Here is a 20,986-nt window from a genome sequence, read left to right on the forward strand (position 1 = left end):
TACTCCTGCGGTCCTCTATCGGTGGGAACTGTGGGTCTCCATGGCATCTCCTTGGAGACTCTGACGTCAATGGCCTGGAATATTCCCAGATCCAGTTCCAGAACCCAGTTCCTTTGAAGTTTGAAGGAGAAGCAAAGCGTCTTGCTGGAAGAGGTGAGTTTCTTTGCTTGTAGCTCGCATGTTTGCAGGAATGTTAGGCTAGGAAGCCTTTTATAGAGCATTGTAGCATTGTTTGCTGTCTATTTGGTCATGTTTTACAGATTGCTATTGTCTTTATTTTTTGCAGATGCTGTGCAAACCTTCCACTGTGTTGCAGAACCATCGCGAGCCTTCCACTGTGTTACAAAACCATCGCGAGCCTTCCACTGTGTTACAGAACCATCGCGAGCCTTCCACTGTGTTGCAGAACCATCGCGAGCCTTCCACTGTGTTTCAGAACCATCGCAAGCCTTCCCGCAGAGCAGTGCAAGCATTCTCTAGCCATGGAAGGATAGAGCTGGATCATCCGACACCGTGCAGGCTGCAAAAGCTATTGTAAGTTAAAACCGTACCTAGTACCTCTGTAGCTTGTTTTGCAATTGTTGCAGCTAGCTAGCTATAGATAGATTGTTCACTCTGGCGTTTGAGCGTATCCGTGTTGCGCACTGTTTGTTGAGCATGGAAGGTTTCTGGTTGGATTATTTTGCTCTTGTATTCCTAGTGTTTTAAGTGTGGCCCCTTCTTGACTGTGAGGTGTGTAGGTCATGCAGCTTAATAGATACATACTTGCCAGCAAGCGTACGTTAAATGCATGTGTGCATGGCTAAACTCGTGTCGACAACGCTTTTTGTTCTGTTAATATACGCGTGGCTAAGAGTCTATTACCTACATGGCCTTGAACCCTTTGGTGGGGGAGGGTGGTGTCCGTAGCACTCAAGTAATCATTCAGAATGTGTGTGGAAGGTTCTTCAACAGTCGGGTTGCAGGAGAGCATCTTCTTATTTTTGAAACTGTTGTCGAACCAGCCTTCGGGGTGCAATGATGGATACTCATGGCATCCCAGTCTATTGAGGGAGCACTCTGCTGTTAGTACCTGCCTAAAGGGAAAGCAGCACAGGATCCTGCCATAATTGGGAGTGCTAAGATCTCGTTATCAGTTCCAATAGTTAGTTAGCTAGGATCATTAGAATAGCTAGCTATAATATAGTTAGACAACTGCTTCTTGGCTTATGCTAATCTATTATGACAGCTTTTTTAGGATCTTAACTCTGTGCCTCCTGCACATGGAATTGGTAAGTTCAGGCTTTAACTAAACCCTAGGTGTGCCAAGGGAACTGTAGCCTTTGACTGGATTAGTGAAGAGTAGTCTTGAGCACTTGTGCAAGCCTTGCATGCCAGGCTTGTTGCAACTGGAGTCGACAAGGGCTTCAAGAGCAAGGAGGTGTTGTCTCTGTGAGTCTACTGTTGTTGAACCATCCCACACATTCTGGTTGATTACTTCTGTGCTCAGTTAATGGTACTCACATGCAGTCACAGGGTCCCTTTAGTTTATTATGCCCTTATTGTATTAGTCCCTTGAGCAAGGAAACTACTGGTGAGAATGTTCTCAATGGTGGTAAGAATGTTGTCAGTTCTGGTGGTGTTTGGTTCGTTTCTACAGTTGTGGAGATTTGTTGATGATCGGTTTTGTTTGAACTGCTGCGCTCAATGTAACCATGCATTTTGCTTGTTCTCTTGCAGCCACAATGCACACAACACAGCTCCTACTAGCTAATGTACTAGTGTTCCATTCTCTCACTGCTTTTGTCTCCTCTCTCCCCCAGGTACAGACAAGTCATGTTGCTCTTGGGACTGAGGGAGGATTACAATGACTGCATGTTTGTATCATTATTTTTATTGCAGATACTGAAGGGGTGGGGCTTAATTGTACACCCCCACATCTCTTGTCTTAGGGGAGGGGCTCGATATCATTGCCCACTACTATCATTGCACGTGTTTAGTTTCCATTATGGCTATGTAGTGCGGTATACATCCTGTGTAGGTGGATTGTCACTGCATAGAGAAAAGATAAGTATAATAATTATAATTATGGCTACATGTACCATACAACTTTGCTCTCTGTGCAGGTTGATTGTGTGTGGAGGAGCCACTGTAACAGCATACACACAGATGAGTAGCTAGCTATGTTGTGTGGCAAGTCTTTCATGCTCTCTGTGTAGGTTGATTGCATGTGGAGGAGCCACTGTAACAGCATACACACAGATGACTAGCTAGCTATGTTGTGTGGCAAGTCTTTCATGCTCTCTGTGTAGATTGATTGCATGTGGAGGAGCCACTGTAACAGCATACACACAGATGAGTAGCTAGCTATGTTGTGTGGCAAGTCTTTCATACTCTCTGTGTAGGTTGATTGCATGTGGAGGAGCCACTGTAACAGCATACACACAGATGAGTAGCTAGCTATGTTGTGTGGCAAGTCTTTCATACTCTCTGTGTAGGTTGATTGCATGTGGAGGAGCCACTGTAACAGCATACACACAGATGAGTAGCTAGCTATGTTGTGTGGCAAGTCTTTCATACTCTCTGTGTAGGTTGATTGCGTGTGGAGGAGCCACTGTAACAGCATACAGATGAGTAGCTAGCTATGTTGTGTGACAAGTCTTTTATGCTCCCCTGTGTAGGTTTGATTGTGTGTGGAGGAGCCACTGTAACAGCATACACACAGATGAGTAGCTAGCTATGTTGTGTGACAAGTCTTTCATGCTCTCTGTGTAGGTTGATTGTGTGTGGAGGAGCCACTGTAACAGCATACACACAGAGGAGTAGCTAGCTATGTTGTGTGGCAAGTCTTTCATGCTCTCTGTGTAGGTTGATCTGTAACAGCATACACACAGATGAGCAGCTAGCTATGTTGTGTGACAAGTCTTTCATGCTCTCTGTGCAGGTGCAGGTTGATTGCGTGTGGAGGAGCCACTGTAACAGCATACACACAGATGAGCAGCTAGCTATGTTGTATGGCAAGTCTTTCATGCTCTCTGTGTAGGTTGATGCTGAGTATGCTCAAGGCAATGGTTCTGGCAGTAACAAACAGTTAACTCTGATGCACAGCAATCAATATCATTGTAACAAGTCATTCATACTTCAATCATTAAACTATTTTTGTAATCTTAGAAATTGTAATTCAGTACAGAAACTGTTATCAATCCTTCAAAGTTTGTCGTTTAAATTCTTGTCCTGTGACACTTAATTAACATTGAGACAATCAACTTTCCACAAAGCAGGGGGGTACATAAAATAATTAGCCTCCTTTACAAGGCCTCAATCTTCAGTGCGGTCTGGAATCGAGACTAATTACAATAATGTGGCCGCCTCACTAGATCTAGCTTCGATTCCAGGTCACTAGTTTTAGCTGTGGGTAAAGATCATTAATCAACCAACCACTATTTAATAGTCTATTGAGGCATAATTACACGACCTTTGTTTTATCAACCAAAATGATAAAATAATGATTCAATTTCAACTCTACAATCTAACCACTCTTAATATTCCTAATCTCAGAATAATAGTCATTAGTTAATAGTTCAGACTATGAATAGAATGTGAGCACTGATGCTTGGTTGCCCCTCATGAGTAGAACGGGCGGCAAGTCTGCACTCAGTGTCTCTAGCCAGCTCAGGTAGGTACGAGCAGATACACTGCGCTGAGGCACTGATATAGTCCTGTGTGTGGGCGGGTATGTGGTGTGAGGGTGTGTGTGGTGTGGGGTGTGGTGATGCTTACATGACAATGAGTTTGGCTTCACTGGAGTATACTCTGAGGAGCTCACCCAGGCGAATGTGTCGCAGTGTCTATAGAGAGAGTGAGTGGGTGGAGTGGGTGGAGTGGGTAGAGTGCTCACCTTCTTGTCTAACTCCTTGAGGTCCGAGCTGGCCTCTCCAAGTGGCAGCTGATGATACTTATCAATGCTGGGAAACAAGTAGTTAATTTATGACTATAGTGTGGATACTTGTTACTGGTACCGGTACATAACATTTCTAATCAAACTAACGACGGTGTGTTGAGAACAGTACCTCTCTGGAGTGGGTCGGTTGTTGACTCCAGGCACTTCAATCACTTCAGAGAAATCAATCCTGAACTTTCTCAATAGTCCAGTCATCCTGAGAGGGAGTGGGTGTGGTCAACCACACCCACAATAGACGACTCACCTTAGTTTAGCTTGGTCTATGTTCCTAGAGGAACCAGCAGTGAATATCCTGAGTTTGCATTTACGCCACTTCTGACTACGAGAGAGGAGGAAAGGCAGGAGAATGGCCAGTCCTGAGGGGGGGGGGGGGGGGGGAGTAAAGGAGGGGGGTAGTACATGTATAGGGGGGGGCTAGTAAAGGAGGGGGTAGTATGGGGGGGTTAGTATTGTACCTCCATCGTCATAGAGCCACCAGACATCGATGAATCCTTTCTCCTGAGACTTCTCAAAACGAGAAGGCATGGTAACTATCTCAGGATGTGATGACTCAGCACTTTCCTGATCTGCTAGAGCAGGATCTTCCCCGTCCTGATCCAATCTAGTGGGGCATTGGATACCATGGCAACAGGACACACCCACTTACCTCCCCTCGTCTTCCATAGCACGGCTATAACTGTCCAATGAGCTCACATCATCGTCATTGATGGGCTGATATGATCTTTGACCCAGGAATGGGGAACGAGATTGTACTTTAGCCGTGGGTAGAGGAACGTCTGCACAAGCACATACTCACTAAACACACACCCACACACAATTCCTCACCGGAGTAAGAGGTGGACGGAGGGGGCGTGGTCTCCATCAGAGGCACGGATGTGATATCGAGTGTGGGGCGGCGCTTGACCACACTCTCACCATCCTGCTGGCCTTGCACATCCATCCTCTCAGTGGCATCAAAACCAGCTCTCAGCCGAAATATCACCACACCAAACTGTGAGTCAAACCCATCGCTGTGTGTATGTGTGTATATGTGGTGTGTGTGTGTGTGTGTGTGTGTGTGTGTGTGTGTGTGTGTGTGTGTGTGTGTGTGTGCGTGTGCGTGCGTGCGTGCGTGCGTGTGTGTGTGTGTGTGTGTGTGTGTGTGTGTGTGTTACAATTATGGGCAAAATATCCAAGTACATGTACTGTGTATCGTATAATTAGGCGGGTTTCCTTTATTAGAGTATGCCCCTCCCCTTTCACTTACTAGAGCAGCGACACGTATTCTTGTATCTCCAAGTCAGAGCACTTGGTCCAGTTGTTCTTGAAACCCACTACTAAAGTGTTAGGCCGTATCTTCCCCAGCCCTGACAACTGCAGGGGAGGACATGTACACACACACACCTAGTCACACCTAGCACTTACCTGTACTAGGTTCTGTACTCCCTCACGCAGTGTACGAGCAGCTACTATATTGTGGAAGGCCTTCACCTGTCAACACACACACAGAGAATGGATGAATGGAATACAGTCGTAGTAGTAGTGGTAGCTCACCTTCTCCCTCTTGAGCCAAGCAATCTGCAGGAGGTTCTGAGAATGGAGCTGCTTCCTGAGTGCCTCGTAGTCTCCCTGTGTGGGTGGGAGTGTGTGTGTGTGTGTGTGGGAGTGTGTGGGTGGTGGTGTGTGTGTGTGAGTGTGTGTGTGGGAGTGTGTGAGTGGTGGTGTGTGTGTGTACTCACCAGGAGGACTTGCCCACAGACCATGACTCCAGAGTCTCTGCTGATATGAGACACAAAGTGTATGAGGTCAGGTCTTGAGGAGGGGGGGCCAGTCAACACCAAGAACTGAGGTCTGCACATACATGGTGGGGGAAATATTAACAAAGTGATGGTCAATGGAATTCATACTCATAGTTGCATACGAGGAAGTGATCAGATGACCCAGACACAATGACCACACACAACACCAGAAACCACCTAATAGCGCCATACAGGATGTAACACTGGCCCAAAAATAGCTGAGACGACAGTGGACTTTGAACTATAGCCAACAATAACACAAGACAAGATGTCAGCTACAGAAGGTAAGTTGTCATATCTACCAATAACAACATGGTGTACAATAACAGCAGTGTAGTACCATGAACACAATTAACTAACCGACAAGCCATCAATGTATTGTACATGAGCAACCCTGCCCCCCCCCCCTCAGAGCTAACAATGTATTGTACATGAGCAATCCTGCCCCCCCTCAGAGCTAACATGTATTGTACATGAGCAACCCTGCCCCCCCCCTCAGAGCTAACAATGTATTGTACATGAGCAACCCTGCCCCCCCCCCCCTCAGAGCTAACAATGTATTGTACATGAGCAATCCTGCCCCCCCTCAGAGCTACTAGATCCTAGCTGTCTCCGTGATCTGCTACAAGACACTGACAAAGCCAACACTAAGTGGTACAACATTGGCCTACAGCTAGGAGTGCTTGCCCATGTTCTGGACGGCCTCAGGATACAGTACCAGAACAACTCTAGCGACTGCTACAGAGAGACCCTCAAGGAATGGTTGAATGGAGGGGAGGCCAGCTGGAGGAAACTCAGTCAAGCACTCAGTAGCAACACTGTCCGGGAGCACAAGCTAGCCAAGGAGATACACAAGAAGCTACTGCCCACCCAAGCAGAACAAGGTACAGAGTACACAGCTAGCCATCGTATATCTAACCACACCCACCCACCCACCCCCTCTTTCATACAGACACAGACACAACAAGGAAGCTGTCAAGTTCTGTGGATAGTTCCAACTCTAGTCTGAATGACATCAGTCCGTATGGTTGTGGGTGTGGTCAGTGTACCTTCACCACGTATGTGGAGGTGGGGTGTTCACAACCCACCCACTCCACAAGCTCCTTCCCATTCCTCAACATTGATGCCCTCACAGGAAGTGAGAGGCAGATATTACACGGACGATTATACGAAGAGTTTGAGCAGATCTGCTATAAGTTCTCGAGGTTCACCCGAGCAGTATGCGAGTCTCTCATAGAGAGGTCTGTACCACTCAAGAAACTGGAGCGTTCGCTACGTGATCTCAAAGCATTTCAACCAACCTACTCAGAGAGCCCACTGTTACAGGAGAGGTTTAGAGAGCTCAAAGATGCGCAAGACATTGACGACGTGTTCGATATTCTCACTGACTACACTTCCTTCTTTAACTACAGTATTATAGAGCATATAGTACGGGAGCATGGCGGGAGTGGTGACCAAGGAGCGCTCACGCTCTATCAAGACCACCTCATGGACTATTGTAAGAGGAACATCTTCGAATGCCCCACCTACTCACCCCTCAAGAGAGGACTAGCTACACTCGTGCTCAAACTAGAAGATGAGATTGTGGAGAATGGGAACATGAAGCATCTAAGTCAGCTAACAGCGCGAGTATCACGTACCCTGTGTCTGAGTAGATATGCTCTCAACCTGTGTAGCGTGGAGAGGGGGTGTGTGCAGTGTGTGTATCAACTACCAGTGGGCGTGGCTCGGCAGATGCTACCCTTGTCACAGTCACAGAGGGACGAGCTTACTAGTATGGGTGTGGTCAAACTAGTCTGTGGTAGAGAGAGCTACAAGTTCACCCAGGAGGTGAGTGGCAGCCAGACTAATGTGAGGGGGAGGGGGTTAATAGACACACACACACACCCACACAGAGTACAGACCCCCCACCACCACCCATACCACGAAGAACAAGCAGTTTAAGAACAAGCAGTTTAAAAGGTACACATCTATAAAAATGCTCGAATCACAATCCAATGCTACTATTATTAGACCACACACACATACGCCCACACACGCCCACCCACACATACACACAGGACCGGCTGACCCCCCACAGGCTACAGTGTGTGAGTCAGTTGTCATGGAGACCCATCCGTGGTACCATGGCAACATCTCTCGTGACGAGGCAGAGGAGCGACTCAGAGGGACACAAGTGGACAGCTTCCTCATACGTCGTAAGGAGGGGGCGGGAGTGTATGCTCTATCAGAGATCTACAACAGCAGTCCCAAACACTACATCATGAGGAAGAGTAACGGAGTCTATCAGAGCGTGTATTCACTGGAGAACAAGGCCTTCCCCAACATACCAGCTTTAGTGGAGTATTTACAACTCAAGTTCTTCTTTCAGCCATGTCAGAGAAAACGTGAGCAGTTGTAATATCCTCAGCTAGAATACACAAGAGGTAGCTGGTAAAAAGTAGCCTCTGACCTTTGACCCCCCCCCCCCCACACACACACACAGTACCCCCCACCGAGATGATACAGTTACATGAGGTTGACTGGGTCTCCACAAAGACCACCGACGACTACACGGGGGACAGTGGGTTTGGTACTGGAACTGGAGATGATGGATTTACCACGGCCCTCCCTACTAGTGGGTGTGGCAGTGGGAGGGGTCAAGAATACACACACCTACATAGAGAGAGCCTAGAGCAAGAGAAGCCATACACACAAGTACAGAGGAGTGACGACTACAAGGACTACAAGGAGATCGGAGATATACAAGAGCAGAGAGGACCAATCAGATCCAGTCATGTGACAACACATCCTCAGACATTACCACCCCTTTATGAAAGAGTATCGACTACACTATAGCTAATACTAACCAACTAACGTGCGTGCTGCCTTTACCACATATAACTGTATAATTATCATAATGATCACTTATAATCACTTATAACATTGCAGTTAAAGCGTACTTCTGAAATCAGATAATCTAACTAGATTATGGGCAAAGGCATTTCAGACCTAGCTCATTGTATAGCAGCGCTGTTGCAAATAGCTCTCAATTACACGAAGGAGGAGGTTGTAGTTGAACATCTATCAACAGCTATAATTTTAGTATCGTTGATCCAATCTAAAAAATTTTATGATTTTCTGAAAGCTTAGAAAGAGACCTTTCAAATGATGTGTTTAAATCCAAAATTTAGTCGGGGCCATTATTTGACATTTTTCGGCCTTGGACCATGGGCTATTATCCATGGTATCGCCAAATTGGCAAATAGTTTAATCGCTCAAATAATTATAAAATTTGATGACACCATTTGAAAGGTCTCTTTCTAAGTTTTCAGAAAATCACAAAATTGTTGAAATTGAATCCACAGAATTCAAGTTATGGCAGCTGAAAGAGTCCCCAAACCATTCATTATAAACGGGAGCGGGTAGTTGAACATCTTTCAATAGCCATTAACTTTAGTATCATTGACCCAATGTAATGATTTTCTGAAAGCTCAGAAAGAGACCTTTCAAATAATGTGTTAAAGTTACCTGAAGTTCTTGACGTGGATGTCCAGCTTCTCCAGTTTGAGGAGGTTCTTGAGAGAGTAGCTGTAGAGGAACGCTTGAGTGGAGGATCCCCAGTTGACGTCTGCATGGGGGGGGGTATGATGGGACCACACACATGCATGGGGGGGTATGATGGGACCACACACATGCATGGGGGGGGTATGATGGGACCACACACATGCATGGGGGGGGTATGATGGGACCACACACATGCATGGGGGGGGTATGATGGGACCACACACATGCATGGGGGGGTATGATGGGACCACACACATGCATGGGGGGGGTATGATGGGACCACACACATGCATGGGGGGGGTATGATGGGACCACACACATGCATGGGGGGGGTATGATGGGACCACACACATGCATGGGGGGGTATGATGGGACCACACACATGCATGGGGGGGGTATGATGGGACAACACACATGCATGGGGGGGGTATGATGGGACCACACACATGCATGGGGGGGTATGATGGGACCACACACATGCATGGGGGGGTATGATGGAACCACACACATGCATGGGGGGGTATGATGGGACCACACACGAAGGGAGAGTCCCCTACCTGGCTTGAGGAAGTCTAGTAGCTTGTACAGAGCAGCCACAATAGCCAGTGTGATAAGAGCGTAGTACCAGCGGATGATGAACATGATAGCGAGACAGATTACCGCACCTACCAGTGCCACCCATTGGTTGTACAGCTTGAACGCTGGACGCCAACCTATGTGTGTGTGTGGAGGGGATGGGTGTGAGAGTTGGTGTGGGAGTGGAGGGGGAGTACCTGGTGACTTGGCAAAGGAGGCAGCAAAGCACGAGTAGTTGATGAGTGTGTAGGCCATAAGGAAGAATATGGATATGACCAATGCTATCTCGTTCAGGCTGCCTACACATCACATGACAGTCACATGATCATGAGGTATTGTCATATGACTAGCTTACCAATTAGGATAAAGCCCACGCCAATAAAGAAGGCAAGGAAGTATGCTCGTACTGGCTCAGTCCCGGAGCGCCCACCCCCCTTGGCAAAGATGTGGATGAAGGGAAAGATGCGATCCTGACACACACGTTGGAAGACCTTGGGTGCGCTCACGAGGCTAGTGAGGGCAGAGGAGATGGTGGCAGCAAATATACCAGCAGTGATGATGGGACCAAAGCCAGACACCATCTCTGTCACCTGTGTGGGGGGGGGTACTGCATGAGAGACTGTGGGGGTACTGAGTGTGGAGACTGTGGGGGGTACAGACTGTGGGGGGTAGCTCACCTGGAAGTTGTTGAGGAGGCCAAAATCACACGAGGTTTTATTAATGAGACTCAGGAAGCCTGGATCACACAAGGAGCGTAGATTAGCCGGCTCACTGTCGCCATAGAGACAGTCCACTGTTACACAATAGTCACACGCACACTCTAGATCACATGACCCGAAGTTAGCCGTGAAGTTATAGGGTGTGATCCCACAAGTATCTCCCATGGCAATGGTAGTGTTAATGAACACCGTTTGATTGTTACAGGATGTGTTGTTAAGAAAGTTTCCCAGGAACTGAGCGGGTTCCCCAGGAGCATCTCTGATGACAGTGCTAGCAGCAACCCAGGCCACAGCTAGGTACACCACTGTGGTGATACCAATAGCGAGGAGAGTGCCTTTAGGGATGGCTGTCTGGGGGTTCTGGGGAGAGGGGGTACCATTTAAACACAACACACACACACACACCCACACCCACACACCCACACCCACACACAGTGTACCTTGAGATCTCCTGAGATGTTAGCTCCAGCCAATATTCCAGTAGCTGCTGGGAAGAACACGGCAAATGCTGCAAAGAAACAACCGATCCCATCACCTGAAGCACAGCTGAGATCACCTGACTCAGGGCGGAAGATTGGGACAAAGTTGGTAGTAAAGGTTTCACCTGTAGAGAGAGTGATTATCAGTACCATCAGTGATTAGACTACTCACCACTGTACCCTGTGAACCCTCGCTGTGTCTCCTGAGAGTCTGGACCACGATACAAGAAGGTACCAATGACAAAGTTAGTGATGGCCACAAGAAGAATAACAAGCAGCACAATCTGAATCTGTAGTAGTGTATGAGAGTGTGCGAGCAATTCACTTGTAAAAGTCCCCAAGAGGGAATCGAACCCACACATTGCCTATCACCTGATCTGCGAAGCCACCACCCTAACCACTAAGCCACACCTATTCTACCCTACCCAGACTTTACAGGAGTGAGACATGCATATAGTGTGGCTTACAATGGCCTCCCAGTCCAGGCCTATGAGAGTGAGACATGCATATAGTGTGGCTTACAATGGCCTCCCAGTCAAGGCCTATGAGAGTGAGACATGTATATAGTGTGGCTTACAATGGCCTCCCAGTCAAGGCCTATGAGAGTGAGACATGCATATAGTGTGGCTTACAATGGCCTCCCAGTCAAGGCCTATGAGAGTGATGATGAGTAGCAATATGATCAACAAGACTCCAACCACACGAATATCATTAGTACGATCTCCAGTGAAACTAACTCCATTCTCCTGTGTAGGGAGGGTACTGGTAGAGGGCGGTTATTAACAGAGGGTGGTTTTATACTCACGATGATGAGGTCAGCGACAGTCTCTGCGAACCCCACCACATACAGCGCTATGGCAACAGCATTAGCCAATGAGAACAGTATACCAATAGCTCCGCCTGTATTGGGATTACCATGACAACACATATATATATTACACAGCTATCATGTGACATACCAAACTCAGGTCCGAGGCTCCTGGATATCAGATAGTAAGCACCGCCACCTTTGACCTCTCCATTGGTGCATATAGCGGACATTGATAGGGTGGTGATTACCGTGACAACGGTGGACAGTAGGATGACAAGAGAAGCCAATCCAATACCAGCTTGGCCAGTCACCCAACTCAATCGAATAAAGAGCATGACTCCCCATATATTGAGCAAGCAGCGGATCTGAGGGGGTGGGGCTAATGACACGCTAATGGTTGCTATGGTTACTCACTAGGACTCCAGCAATCCAGCCAAACTTCTTGGGCTTCTTTGGTTTGTTGGACGTGTTCTTTTTCCATATCTGCCACTTCTTGCGTGGAGGGGGAGCTACCTCATCACCTCCGTCCACCTCCTCCTGTCCATGACAGAGAGGGGGATAAATACACACAGGTTTGGTTGATAAGTGCTTACCTCTGCTGTGAGGCTCTGGTTCATAGTGTCAGTGCGTCCCTCACGGAGGTGGTCTAGAGTGGGGCGTGGCTTATTATCTGCAGTGTCAGCAGACTGTCTATAATACAGTGTCATGGGTACGGCCTCGGCAGTGTTGTAACCCAGTGTGAGGTCCCCTGTCCCTGTGGGGGGTACGTCCATCTCCCCGGGGGGTACCTCATCCACATCAGCCACTTCAAACCTGCACAAGTGTCAGGGGGGGGGGGGTATATGTACAGACCAGGGGGTGGGTTGTGTGGGGGTTGGTTGTGTGTGTACAGAGCTAGCCTTTACCTGAGATGAGGTGAGTCTCCTCTCTGTAGTTCTTGGTGTGTACTGACGTTGAGGACGGCCGGAGCCCCGCCCACTCTCACAAGCTCCACATCTCCACTATCAGCACCAGGTACACTCATGACTACTGCAGGGATAGGTCATTGTAACACCACTCCAGGATGTGGTACATTACTAGTATCACATGACATGTTGACACATACTATTGTATGATTGCATGTACAATGCACAGAGTACAGTAGCCTATATTATTACTAGACATGATGACCCCACTAATCAATCATCGTCCTCTTATATAGTATCGTCTCACAGGCACGAGCACGAGTGCAGCTAGCTGTGGATAGCACCCCCCCTCACACACACACACACACACACCTCACACCCACCCACACCCACACACACACACACACACACACACACACACACACACACACACACACACACCTCACTCCAGTCAGTAGATCCCTCGGCGCGGCTGCTAGAATAATACACAGGTAGGTAGGTCCAATAGTAGATCTCCTGTTGTAACTGTGTAGACTCTTCTCTATTCTGTTCTCTCTAGCTCTCGAGGTAACCCTTGTGCGAGCCCCGCCCCTTCTCTAAGTGCAAGGGTCAGTCAGGCAGAGGTCAAAGATCATTAAAGGTGGTCTCCATTTAGCGTAAATATGGCGGATGAAGATGAAGTATTAAATGCGCTTTCTGAGGCAGGATCGGCTGATGACGAGGGGATTGACGTGGATACTGTCATACAGAATGCAGCAGAGAAGGCTAACCTATCAATCCTCAATGTTAAAAGCATTCTCCATGTAATGACACACACTACACGTACACGTACACAGAGCCTACCATAATTATAGAACCAGCCTCGGTTAGGACGCCCTCTTTTATAACGCCCATAATACTAAAATCAATTTTTTTTGTACATCGTTTCTAGAAAATAATTATTTTTGACTGGTTCTTTAATTAGAACGATTACGGTATACACAGAGCCTACCTCAATGTGTGCAATCACTGTACTGTAGCATGTGCTCAAGGACAAGAGAGTGTTGTCTGTGATCCAGCGAGAAGCAGGGGAAGGGTCAGAGGTCATGGACGATGACATCATACAACCTCGGCTCACTCGCTCAAAAGTCCGAGAGGCTGTTGCCACGACAATGAGCCCAGATAAGATAGTGAGTTGCCATGGTTATATATAGTACGACATGATCCCACCCCAGACTAGAATGAGGGCCATCACACGCTCCCCTACCAAGCCTGGATGTATGGTACGCCCCCTCCCACATGCACACTCCTCAGTCTCATTGTTTGTTGCCTCCCTTCCCCAGTCTGTAGAGGAGCTCCTCAATGTAAGTCTAGGCACAGAGGATTCTTCAGATGATGAAGAGTATCTACCAGAGGGGGCGGAACACAGTGAGGGGGCGGGCCATAGCGACAGTGAGGGGGTGGGCCATAGCGACAGTGACAGTGAGGACCCTGGGTGCACAGAAGACACAGAGAGAGGTACAAACACTACATACTTGTAGCTGCTAAGCACGTGGAATTTTATTACCGTATATCTTCTAATTTATCGTTTTGGGAAATTTTTGTTGTTCTAATACAACGGACACTCCAGTGCTTTAATATCCGGACAATACCTTGAAAATTTGAGTTACATTCATAGACGGCAAGTAAGACTAGAGTGCTGCAGCTAGATAGCTTTGCTTTGAGTAGCTAGTTTTAGATAGCTAGTGCAACTATTCAGTCGCACACTGTTCTATTAAACTTAGCTAGCTCGCATGCAGCTGCTTGCTTGTTCTAATTATTCCGGACACTTCGCATGCTCTATAAAAATCTGTTCCAATTATACCCGGACAATTTCCAAAATAAGTATTTGTTGCTGTCTGATAAATTAGAAGATACATTATATACGGTAGTGACAGCATCAGACAATAATAGCGTGTGTACAACTAACCATCTCTTATTGTAGACCCCACCCTAAGCCCCCTGAGTGTTGACACGCCCCCCTCTCAATCACTGGGGGGGGTCTCCGTGGAGCAAGAGACGGCTGCTTTGTTGGCTTCCCTCTCTGATGTCATCCTCAGTCCAATCAAGACAAGGGGTCAGAGGTCACAAGAACAGCAACAGGTACACATGTCTCATCATCACTGTGTGTGTCATGATGACTGTAGGCATCAGAGATTGCTCGGAGGACAAGGTCAAAGTTCCCCCTTATTGACACACCCCTATCTGCTATAGAGGGTTCGTTCCAGCCATCTGACCCTGATGACCCCCCCACACCTCGTGAGATGGACCCTGATGACCTGGAGTGGCATCAATGGCTAAATGACCTCATGAACCCACCTGGTAAGACGTCCCTTTGAGTGGGCGGAGTCACCCCACCCCCTCACACAGAGTCTGCACTAGAAGAGGTTGAGGAGGACGGAGAATACAACTATCTGGCAGAGTCTGATGTAGTGGAGAAGGAGGAACTACGCAATGACAGGGCCGTCAAGATCCCCCGTGAGTAGTCATGTGATCTATTGTGTGTGGGTGTGGTCAACTCTCTCTCGTGTATTCAGGTAAGGAAGTGGACCAACTAGTGAACGAACTCCTCTATCCAGTGAGTTAGTCTCTATGTGGGGGATATTGACTCTCTCCCCGTGTGTGTGGGGGGTATTGACTCTCCCCCCCCCCCGTGCAGCCATCAGAGGGACTAGGGGGGCTGCTGTCAGGTCATGGAGGGATGGACCTCACTAGTGCTTATCTACTAGAGTCTCTGGGGTGAGCCACCATCATGTGTAGTCCAGCATCATAATATGCAGTACATTCACTGATAGTGTTAACAAAAAAGGACATGTACCATATATCTTCTAATTTATCGGACAGCAAAAAATAAAATCATTTTGGAAATTGTCCGGGTATAATTGGAACAGATTTTTATAGAGCATGCAAAGTGTCCAGAACAAGCAAGCAGCTGCATGCGAGCTAGCTAAGCTTAATAGAACAGTGTGCGACTGAATAGTTGCACTAGCTATCTAAAACTAGCTACTCAAAGCTATCTAACCGCAGCACTCTAAGTCTTACTTGCCGTCTATCAACTTTTTAAGGTACTATCCTATTATTAAAGCATTGGAGTGTCCGTTGTATTCGAACAACGTAAATTGCCTAAAAGAGTGTCCGATAAATTAGAAGATATACGATAACAATACAATCATCGTTAATCCCTGTCTACTATACTGACACTGATTGTGTGTGTGTGTAGATTGCCTGCTCCATTATTGAGTGGGTCAGAGGATCGTGAGACCACACCCACTGATGAGGGGGTGGGCTGCTACCTCTCTCTGGACCAAGCACAGACTCTCTCCCAGCAAATCAGACAGGTACACCACACACACACACACACACACACACACACACACACACGCACACACACACACACACACACTACTCACATATGCAGCACTTCCAACTACTCATGCAAACGTTGCTCCTGTGTCGATGTGAACCGTCTCTACTCTTGCTCTCTCAAGTGGCCAATCAAGCGATAGACGAGCTACACATATGGAGTGAGGGCGCGTGGCAAGGTGGGTGTGGTCTAGTAGCAACATTTCCAACCTTTGACCCTCCACACAGGTACACACAGTGCAGTGTGGTATATACCAGACATGAGCGGTGGGATAGAACTGATACAACAGCTTGAGTCTATTGGCAACGAGCAGCCTGTTACCATGGCAGCAAGTACGTGTTGCTCTGGCAACCATTGACTAATGATTACCCTTGTACAGGCAGCCGCCCACGTACGAGTATTCCATATATTGCCCAGGAGAAATTGATGACCACACCCCTTTTCTGGACTGACCCCTCTCTTCTTCCAGCAGTTGGGTTTGGTAAGTAGTGGTTTCTATGGTGATGCTCGTGTTTCCATGGTAATTTTTGGTAGCTCCTATGACAGAGGGAAAGTCAACACCTCCATCCAGCTTCTCCAGTGCCGAAGATTGGTGAGTCCACACACTCCACTATTGTACCCCACCCCCTCACACACACTCCACTGTTGTACCCCACCCCCCCACACACACACACTCCACTGTTGTACCCCACCCCCTCATACACACTCCACTGTTGTACCCCCCCCCCCCACACACACACACACACACACTATACTGCCCCTAGTTTGTTGGTATTTGGTATGGATCATTATGGCTCTGCTGCTTGGCAAGATATTAGGACCAACCTGCTACCAGTCAAGACCATCAAACAGGTACACACACACACACACACACACACTCACACATGTACACCCACACACACACATACCCACACTCACACTTCAACTATATTCCAGCTCCAGTTGAGAGTCAAGAATCAATGCTCCAAAAGAACAGGGAATAATGTTGTCAAGGTAAGCACTGTTAATCCAAATTTAAATGGAGCCCTAATTTGTCATTTTTCGGCCTTGGACCATGGTATTTGGACATAATTAGCAAATTCTGTGATCTCCCAAATATGAACATGTGATGACACCATTTGAAAGGTCTTTTTCTAAGCTTTTAGGAAATCATAAAATTGTTGAAAATGAATCCACGGAATTCAAGTTATGGCAGCTGAAAGAGTCTCTGACCCATTACAATTTTCTAGAAGGATACCTTTCGAACTAATTTGACCTTAAGTGTGCAGTAGCCTAGAGTGACTGTATACTGTGCTGCATAGCTAGTGGTTGTTGGTTGACTGGCACTCTCTGTATAGCTAGTGGTTGACTGGCACTCTCTGTTAATGTAGCATTACAAGAAGACCAAGCAACTCAAGATACCATTCAGTCAAGGTACTTACATGTATACTGTAGCTATGGTAACCAGTACTATCCCTTACAACAGCTGAAGAGAAGGCACTCCCACACTGGGTCACGGTAAGAGTGAGGGGGTGTGCTATGTGGGGGGTCTTTATTCCATCTACAGCTGTATCACAAGAAACGTGTTGAGAAGGAAAAGGAGGCCAAAAAGAAGAGTGAAGAACTGTGCAAGCAGACGGCCAAGCTCAAGAAGATGCTCGGACTTGTCCCCCAGAGGAGGGCAGAAGAGGGGGGCTCTAAACAAAACCTGATTACCTGTATGGAGGAGGTTACAAACAATGACAAGAAACCACGTGTGGAGACACCAAATGATGACAGGAAGCTCACTGTGGGGAACCATAGACGACTGAGACGGAGGAAGACAAAGATGAAACAAGGAGTGAGAGTGTGTGATGAGCAGGGACAGAGCAGTCTCCACCACCTCCTACTAGCCGCAGGGCTGCAGGTGGGTAAATAGACACACACGCCTACACACACACACGCCCACACACACACACACACACACACACACACACAGCCGAGTGATGCTAATGCAAGGTTTGCACACAGCTTCATCAGTGAGGTCAAGGTGCGTTGTCATAGTTTTTAACTACCGTGCCTGGTGGTTATAGTGACTTTATAGACCACCCTCCCTTCCGATGGTGTCAAGTATGACCAATTTCTGAACCTGTTATCTACTGCAGACCACCAGCATTGGACCCCAGCCAAGGTACAGTGTGTGTGTGTGTGTGTGTGTGTGTGTGTGTGTGTCCAGTCATGTGATGTCTATAGCTGTATGGTGAGGTGTCATTGGTGCTAGAGTCATGGCCGTACCTAGTGAGGTTGTTCACTGAGCTGTTATCTGACAGGGACTGTCTACTAGCCAATGCTGTGAGTTAGTACTCACACTCTGAGTCAATGCATTACATGTGTACACACAGATGGGGTACAGGATGGAGGTCACTGGTGTGCGGGAGTTTGCCGGGAAACTGAAGGTGGGGTTGTACAATGTTGGGTTATGATTAGTGGTCTTTGCTGCAGGAATGTTTTGCCAACTCTCCTCTGAGCCTCTCTGCTGTGTTAGACGCTCTCCACCAGTTGGATACACCCACGCTCACTAATGACAAGGTGACACTACCGCCCACACCACACCATCCCTAGCTAACCCCGCCCACAGGTGGAGACGGCACTGTTGCCATTGGTAACAGCTCATGAGAAACTGGTGACTGCTCTGAGGAGGTTCCTCTACCAACTGACTCCATCACAGTGAGTCTTACCATTGTGTTCTGATCATTATTTCGGGCCCAAATTGTTCATTTCAAGAAAAAAAAGCGTGGGCTATAAGGAGAGGTTTTTTCAATATCAAGCGTGTTTTTGTAGCTAAGTTTGAGAGGCCATAACTTGTGTTGTGAACGTCCAATTTTCAAAATATTTTTTTTGATTTAGTAGCTCATCGATAGTACTACATTATGGTGTGTTTTAATTTGATCAGTAATTTATTTCGGGCCCAAATTGTTCATTTTCAGAAAAAAGCGTGGGCTTATATAAATTAGGGCTATATAAATTTACGGAGCTACTTTTCATATAGTGTCCCTCTTACAGTGGTGGTGTGTTTGAAGAGGTGGACTTAAGTCAATCACCTGACACCTTTGAAACCATATCCCAGTCTCAATTGACGGCTACCATGGCAACTAAGTCATGTGTAACCACACCCACTCCTAGTCCTGGCCCTGCTGCTCCATGGACAAGGTGGTTATGGTCTTTGTTGTGTATATTTGACTGTTGTTGTGCAGACGAGACGATGGTGTTATCCTTAAGGCGTGTATGGGGGTGGAGTCTGGTGTGTCTCTGGTGAGAGTATGGGGAGACGTGGCTAATACTCTGGACAGAACACAGCACGAGGTATGTATATGTGTATGTATGCCTATAGACTAGTAGCTAGTGTGTGTGTGTGCCTATAGACTAGTAGCTAGTGTGTGTGTGTGTGCCTATAGACTAGTAGCTAGTGTGTGTGTGTATGCCTATAGACTAGTAGCTAGTGTGTGTGTGTATGCCTATAGACTAGTAGCTAGTGTGTGTGTATGCCTATAGACTAGTAGCTAGTGTGTGTGTGTGTGTGCGCCTAGCTGTGTGTTAATCATGGATACTGTACTCACCTCTCCTATTATTATGCAGGTGAAGGAGCGCTATCTTAATTTGCTGCATCTCATGCAGTCTACCAAGCTCTCTCAATGAACAATACTTGACAGCTATTAATTATTGTGATCTTTTGTTCAATCAATATTGTTTTCATATCACACAATCACACAATAACAAAATGACAACAATCAATTTTCAACAATCAATTTTCACATGAACATTTAATTGTATAATACATCAACTAAACTTGAGCTTTAAGTTCTCATTATAGGAGACCAGTAGGCCAGCGAGGGATGAGACCACGCCCATTATTCCAACCACACCCCCAGGTACGCCCACCAGATCCAACCGAGCTGCTGGGATGAACAAATCAGTCGAGTTCTTAACCAAATCGATGGTCACTGTCGGGTTGTTAGTGAAAACATTTCTCAGAGATTCCAAAATGGAGGCCTTTTGTTTGTCACTGGAATAAGTGATTGCTACAGACTCCACTCTTTTCCTTTCGGCTTTTAAAAGTTTCAATATTTCGTAAAAGTCTCTAATTATACAGAGTACGATGGAGAGCAACCAGAATCGATTTGAGTATGTAACCCAGAAGTTGCTGTCAATGACAACCAGTTTCATCCTCTGTGCCCATAACACGTGATCAAAGAGTAGGAATATTCCGCGATTGATCTTGACCAGAGTGACGATGACCCTCAGAATAGCATCACCCAGGTGGATGGTTTGTAGTGCACCACGGAAGTTGTCCACGCTCTTACCAAGTCGAAACACTGTGTGTGTGTGTGTGTGTGTGTGGGTGGGTGGGTGGGTGTGTGTGTGTGGAGACAATGTGATGAGGGTGTGGGTACATCATCATGCATTGTAATATAAAATGATGCCTAATAAGGTCTAGGACACCCAATGTAGTACTAGTATAAACCACCACATGGTACATACATTTCCTGGCAGTGCTGATGGATGACTCCAAGCCCTTGAGCTTGGTCACCAGCTCTGGACTCAGTCCCTTGCTCTCCAGGGCCCAGTGGAGGAACTTGGTACCATACTGCACCAGCCTATAGGGAATACAACAGTAGAGTCCAGTATGAGCAGCTCAGGTGATCCAGGAGGCTGCATAGCTCTAGCTAGGTACAGCTATTGTCACCTGCATATCTTGTCTCTCCCAGCAGTCTTGTCCGCCAGCTTGAAGGCAGCAGCTACCATACCTTGAGAACTAGAAGCCATCTCTTGTGCAAAATAAATGGGTTTGTTTAGGAACTCCAATTTAGCGAAAAACACCCTCCAAGTAATAT

The 20,986-nt window shown here is 47.1% G+C and overlaps 4 protein-coding genes and 1 long non-coding RNA gene across 10 annotated transcripts; 3 read left to right on the plus strand and 2 right to left on the minus strand.

Annotated features, from left to right (window-relative positions):
* Nucleotides 1–2: 2 nt before the first annotated feature.
* LOC135338162 (uncharacterized) lies at nucleotides 3–3,245 on the plus strand. 2 transcript variants are annotated; one of them, XR_010395438.1, is made up of 4 exons: nucleotides 3–153; nucleotides 287–534; nucleotides 1,803–2,843; nucleotides 2,924–3,245. It is a non-coding gene; the product is annotated as an uncharacterized LOC135338162 (long non-coding RNA). The 2 variants fall into 2 exon arrangements; XR_010395437.1 differs by having other exon boundaries at nucleotides 287–2,843.
* Nucleotides 3,246–3,469: 224 nt separating this feature from the next.
* LOC135338131 (solute carrier family 12 member 3-like) lies at nucleotides 3,470–13,342 on the minus strand. Of its 5 annotated transcripts, none has more exons than XM_064534156.1 (26): nucleotides 13,201–13,342; nucleotides 12,755–12,878; nucleotides 12,443–12,662; nucleotides 12,264–12,386; nucleotides 11,998–12,214; nucleotides 11,844–11,938; nucleotides 11,671–11,784; nucleotides 11,211–11,328; nucleotides 11,000–11,163; nucleotides 10,518–10,919; nucleotides 10,196–10,430; nucleotides 10,038–10,139; nucleotides 9,822–9,977; nucleotides 9,229–9,328; nucleotides 5,659–5,770; nucleotides 5,474–5,548; nucleotides 5,345–5,410; nucleotides 5,187–5,293; nucleotides 4,766–4,950; nucleotides 4,587–4,716; nucleotides 4,396–4,541; nucleotides 4,185–4,296; nucleotides 4,050–4,136; nucleotides 3,878–3,944; nucleotides 3,760–3,827; nucleotides 3,470–3,698 (listed from the first exon to the last, which is right to left on the minus strand). In XM_064534156.1, exons 2-26 carry the CDS (start codon nucleotides 12,871–12,873, stop codon nucleotides 3,566–3,568), a joined length of 3,453 nt encoding a protein of 1,150 aa, XP_064390226.1. In that variant the 5' UTR covers nucleotides 12,874–12,878; nucleotides 13,201–13,342; the 3' UTR covers nucleotides 3,470–3,565. The 5 variants fall into 5 exon arrangements, with proteins under 5 accessions (XP_064390226.1, XP_064390225.1, XP_064390229.1 ...); XM_064534155.1 differs by having other exon boundaries at nucleotides 12,755–12,875; nucleotides 13,196–13,338; XM_064534159.1 differs by having other exon boundaries at nucleotides 11,214–11,328; nucleotides 13,196–13,338.
* LOC135338135 (uncharacterized) lies at nucleotides 5,852–8,659 on the plus strand. Its single transcript, XM_064534166.1, has 6 exons — nucleotides 5,852–6,002; nucleotides 6,309–6,602; nucleotides 6,671–7,548; nucleotides 7,614–7,680; nucleotides 7,779–8,105; nucleotides 8,204–8,659. Exons 1-6 carry the CDS (start codon nucleotides 5,987–5,989, stop codon nucleotides 8,554–8,556), a joined length of 1,935 nt encoding a protein of 644 aa, XP_064390236.1. The 5' UTR covers nucleotides 5,852–5,986; the 3' UTR covers nucleotides 8,557–8,659.
* On the plus strand, nucleotides 13,280–19,906 carry LOC135338132 (GON-4-like protein). Its single transcript, XM_064534160.1, has 28 exons — nucleotides 13,280–13,557; nucleotides 13,774–13,923; nucleotides 13,969–14,016; nucleotides 14,077–14,251; nucleotides 14,718–14,875; nucleotides 14,920–15,094; nucleotides 15,143–15,250; nucleotides 15,310–15,350; nucleotides 15,432–15,511; nucleotides 15,993–16,110; nucleotides 16,191–16,314; nucleotides 16,364–16,468; nucleotides 16,516–16,617; nucleotides 16,671–16,728; nucleotides 16,901–16,988; nucleotides 17,073–17,129; nucleotides 17,507–17,549; nucleotides 17,602–17,633; nucleotides 17,683–18,021; nucleotides 18,094–18,144; nucleotides 18,199–18,285; nucleotides 18,348–18,446; nucleotides 18,497–18,550; nucleotides 18,597–18,683; nucleotides 18,733–18,821; nucleotides 19,158–19,304; nucleotides 19,349–19,457; nucleotides 19,731–19,906. The coding sequence occupies exons 1-28, from the start codon at nucleotides 13,417–13,419 to the stop codon at nucleotides 19,788–19,790; spliced, it is 2,925 nt and encodes a 974-aa protein (XP_064390230.1). The 5' UTR covers nucleotides 13,280–13,416; the 3' UTR covers nucleotides 19,791–19,906.
* On the minus strand, nucleotides 19,823–20,945 carry LOC135338156 (peroxisomal membrane protein 11A-like). The gene is made up of 3 exons (XM_064534216.1): nucleotides 20,839–20,945; nucleotides 20,634–20,749; nucleotides 19,823–20,467 (listed from the first exon to the last, which is right to left on the minus strand). Exons 1-3 carry the CDS (start codon nucleotides 20,916–20,918, stop codon nucleotides 19,932–19,934), a joined length of 732 nt encoding a protein of 243 aa, XP_064390286.1. The 5' UTR covers nucleotides 20,919–20,945; the 3' UTR covers nucleotides 19,823–19,931.
* Nucleotides 20,946–20,986: the final 41 nt, after the last annotated feature.

This window comes from Halichondria panicea, chromosome 7, assembly GCF_963675165.1.
Source record: "Halichondria panicea chromosome 7, odHalPani1.1, whole genome shotgun sequence".
In the NCBI taxonomy this organism is placed as follows: domain Eukaryota; kingdom Metazoa; phylum Porifera; class Demospongiae; order Suberitida; family Halichondriidae; genus Halichondria; species Halichondria panicea.

Excerpts from the sequence above, each read along its gene's own strand:
- LOC135338135 (XM_064534166.1), top strand. Across the intron at positions 6,603-6,670 it reads GCCCACCCAAGCAGAACAAG|ACACAGACACAACAAGGAAG; the intron begins GTACAGAGTACA and ends TCTTTCATACAG. Across the intron at positions 7,549-7,613 it reads GCTACAAGTTCACCCAGGAG|AGTACAGACCCCCCACCACC; the intron begins GTGAGTGGCAGC and ends ACACCCACACAG.
- LOC135338156 (XM_064534216.1), bottom strand. The coding sequence starts at position 20,918 with ATGGCTTCTAGTTCTCAAGGTATGGTAGCTGCTGCCTTCAAGCTGGCG. Across the intron at positions 20,750-20,838 it reads GGGAGAGACAAGATATGCAG|GCTGGTGCAGTATGGTACCA; the intron begins GTGACAATAGCT and ends TATTCCCTATAG. Across the intron at positions 20,468-20,633 it reads CATCAGCACTGCCAGGAAAT|TGTTTCGACTTGGTAAGAGC; the intron begins GTATGTACCATG and ends ACACACACACAG.
- LOC135338132 (XM_064534160.1), top strand. The coding sequence starts at position 13,417 with ATGGCGGATGAAGATGAAGTATTAAATGCGCTTTCTGAGGCAGGATCG. Across the intron at positions 15,512-15,992 it reads TATCTACTAGAGTCTCTGGG|ATTGCCTGCTCCATTATTGA; the intron begins GTGAGCCACCAT and ends GTGTGTGTGTAG. Across the intron at positions 18,145-18,198 it reads GCTTCATCAGTGAGGTCAAG|ACCACCCTCCCTTCCGATGG; the intron begins GTGCGTTGTCAT and ends GTGACTTTATAG.
- LOC135338131 (XM_064534156.1), bottom strand. The coding sequence starts at position 12,873 with ATGAGTGTACCTGGTGCTGATAGTGGAGATGTGGAGCTTGTGAGAGTG. Across the intron at positions 11,164-11,210 it reads AGGGTTCACAGGGTACAGTG|GTGAAACCTTTACTACCAAC; the intron begins GTGAGTAGTCTA and ends CTCTCTCTACAG. Across the intron at positions 5,411-5,473 it reads CTTGGCTCAAGAGGGAGAAG|GTGAAGGCCTTCCACAATAT; the intron begins GTGAGCTACCAC and ends GTGTGTTGACAG.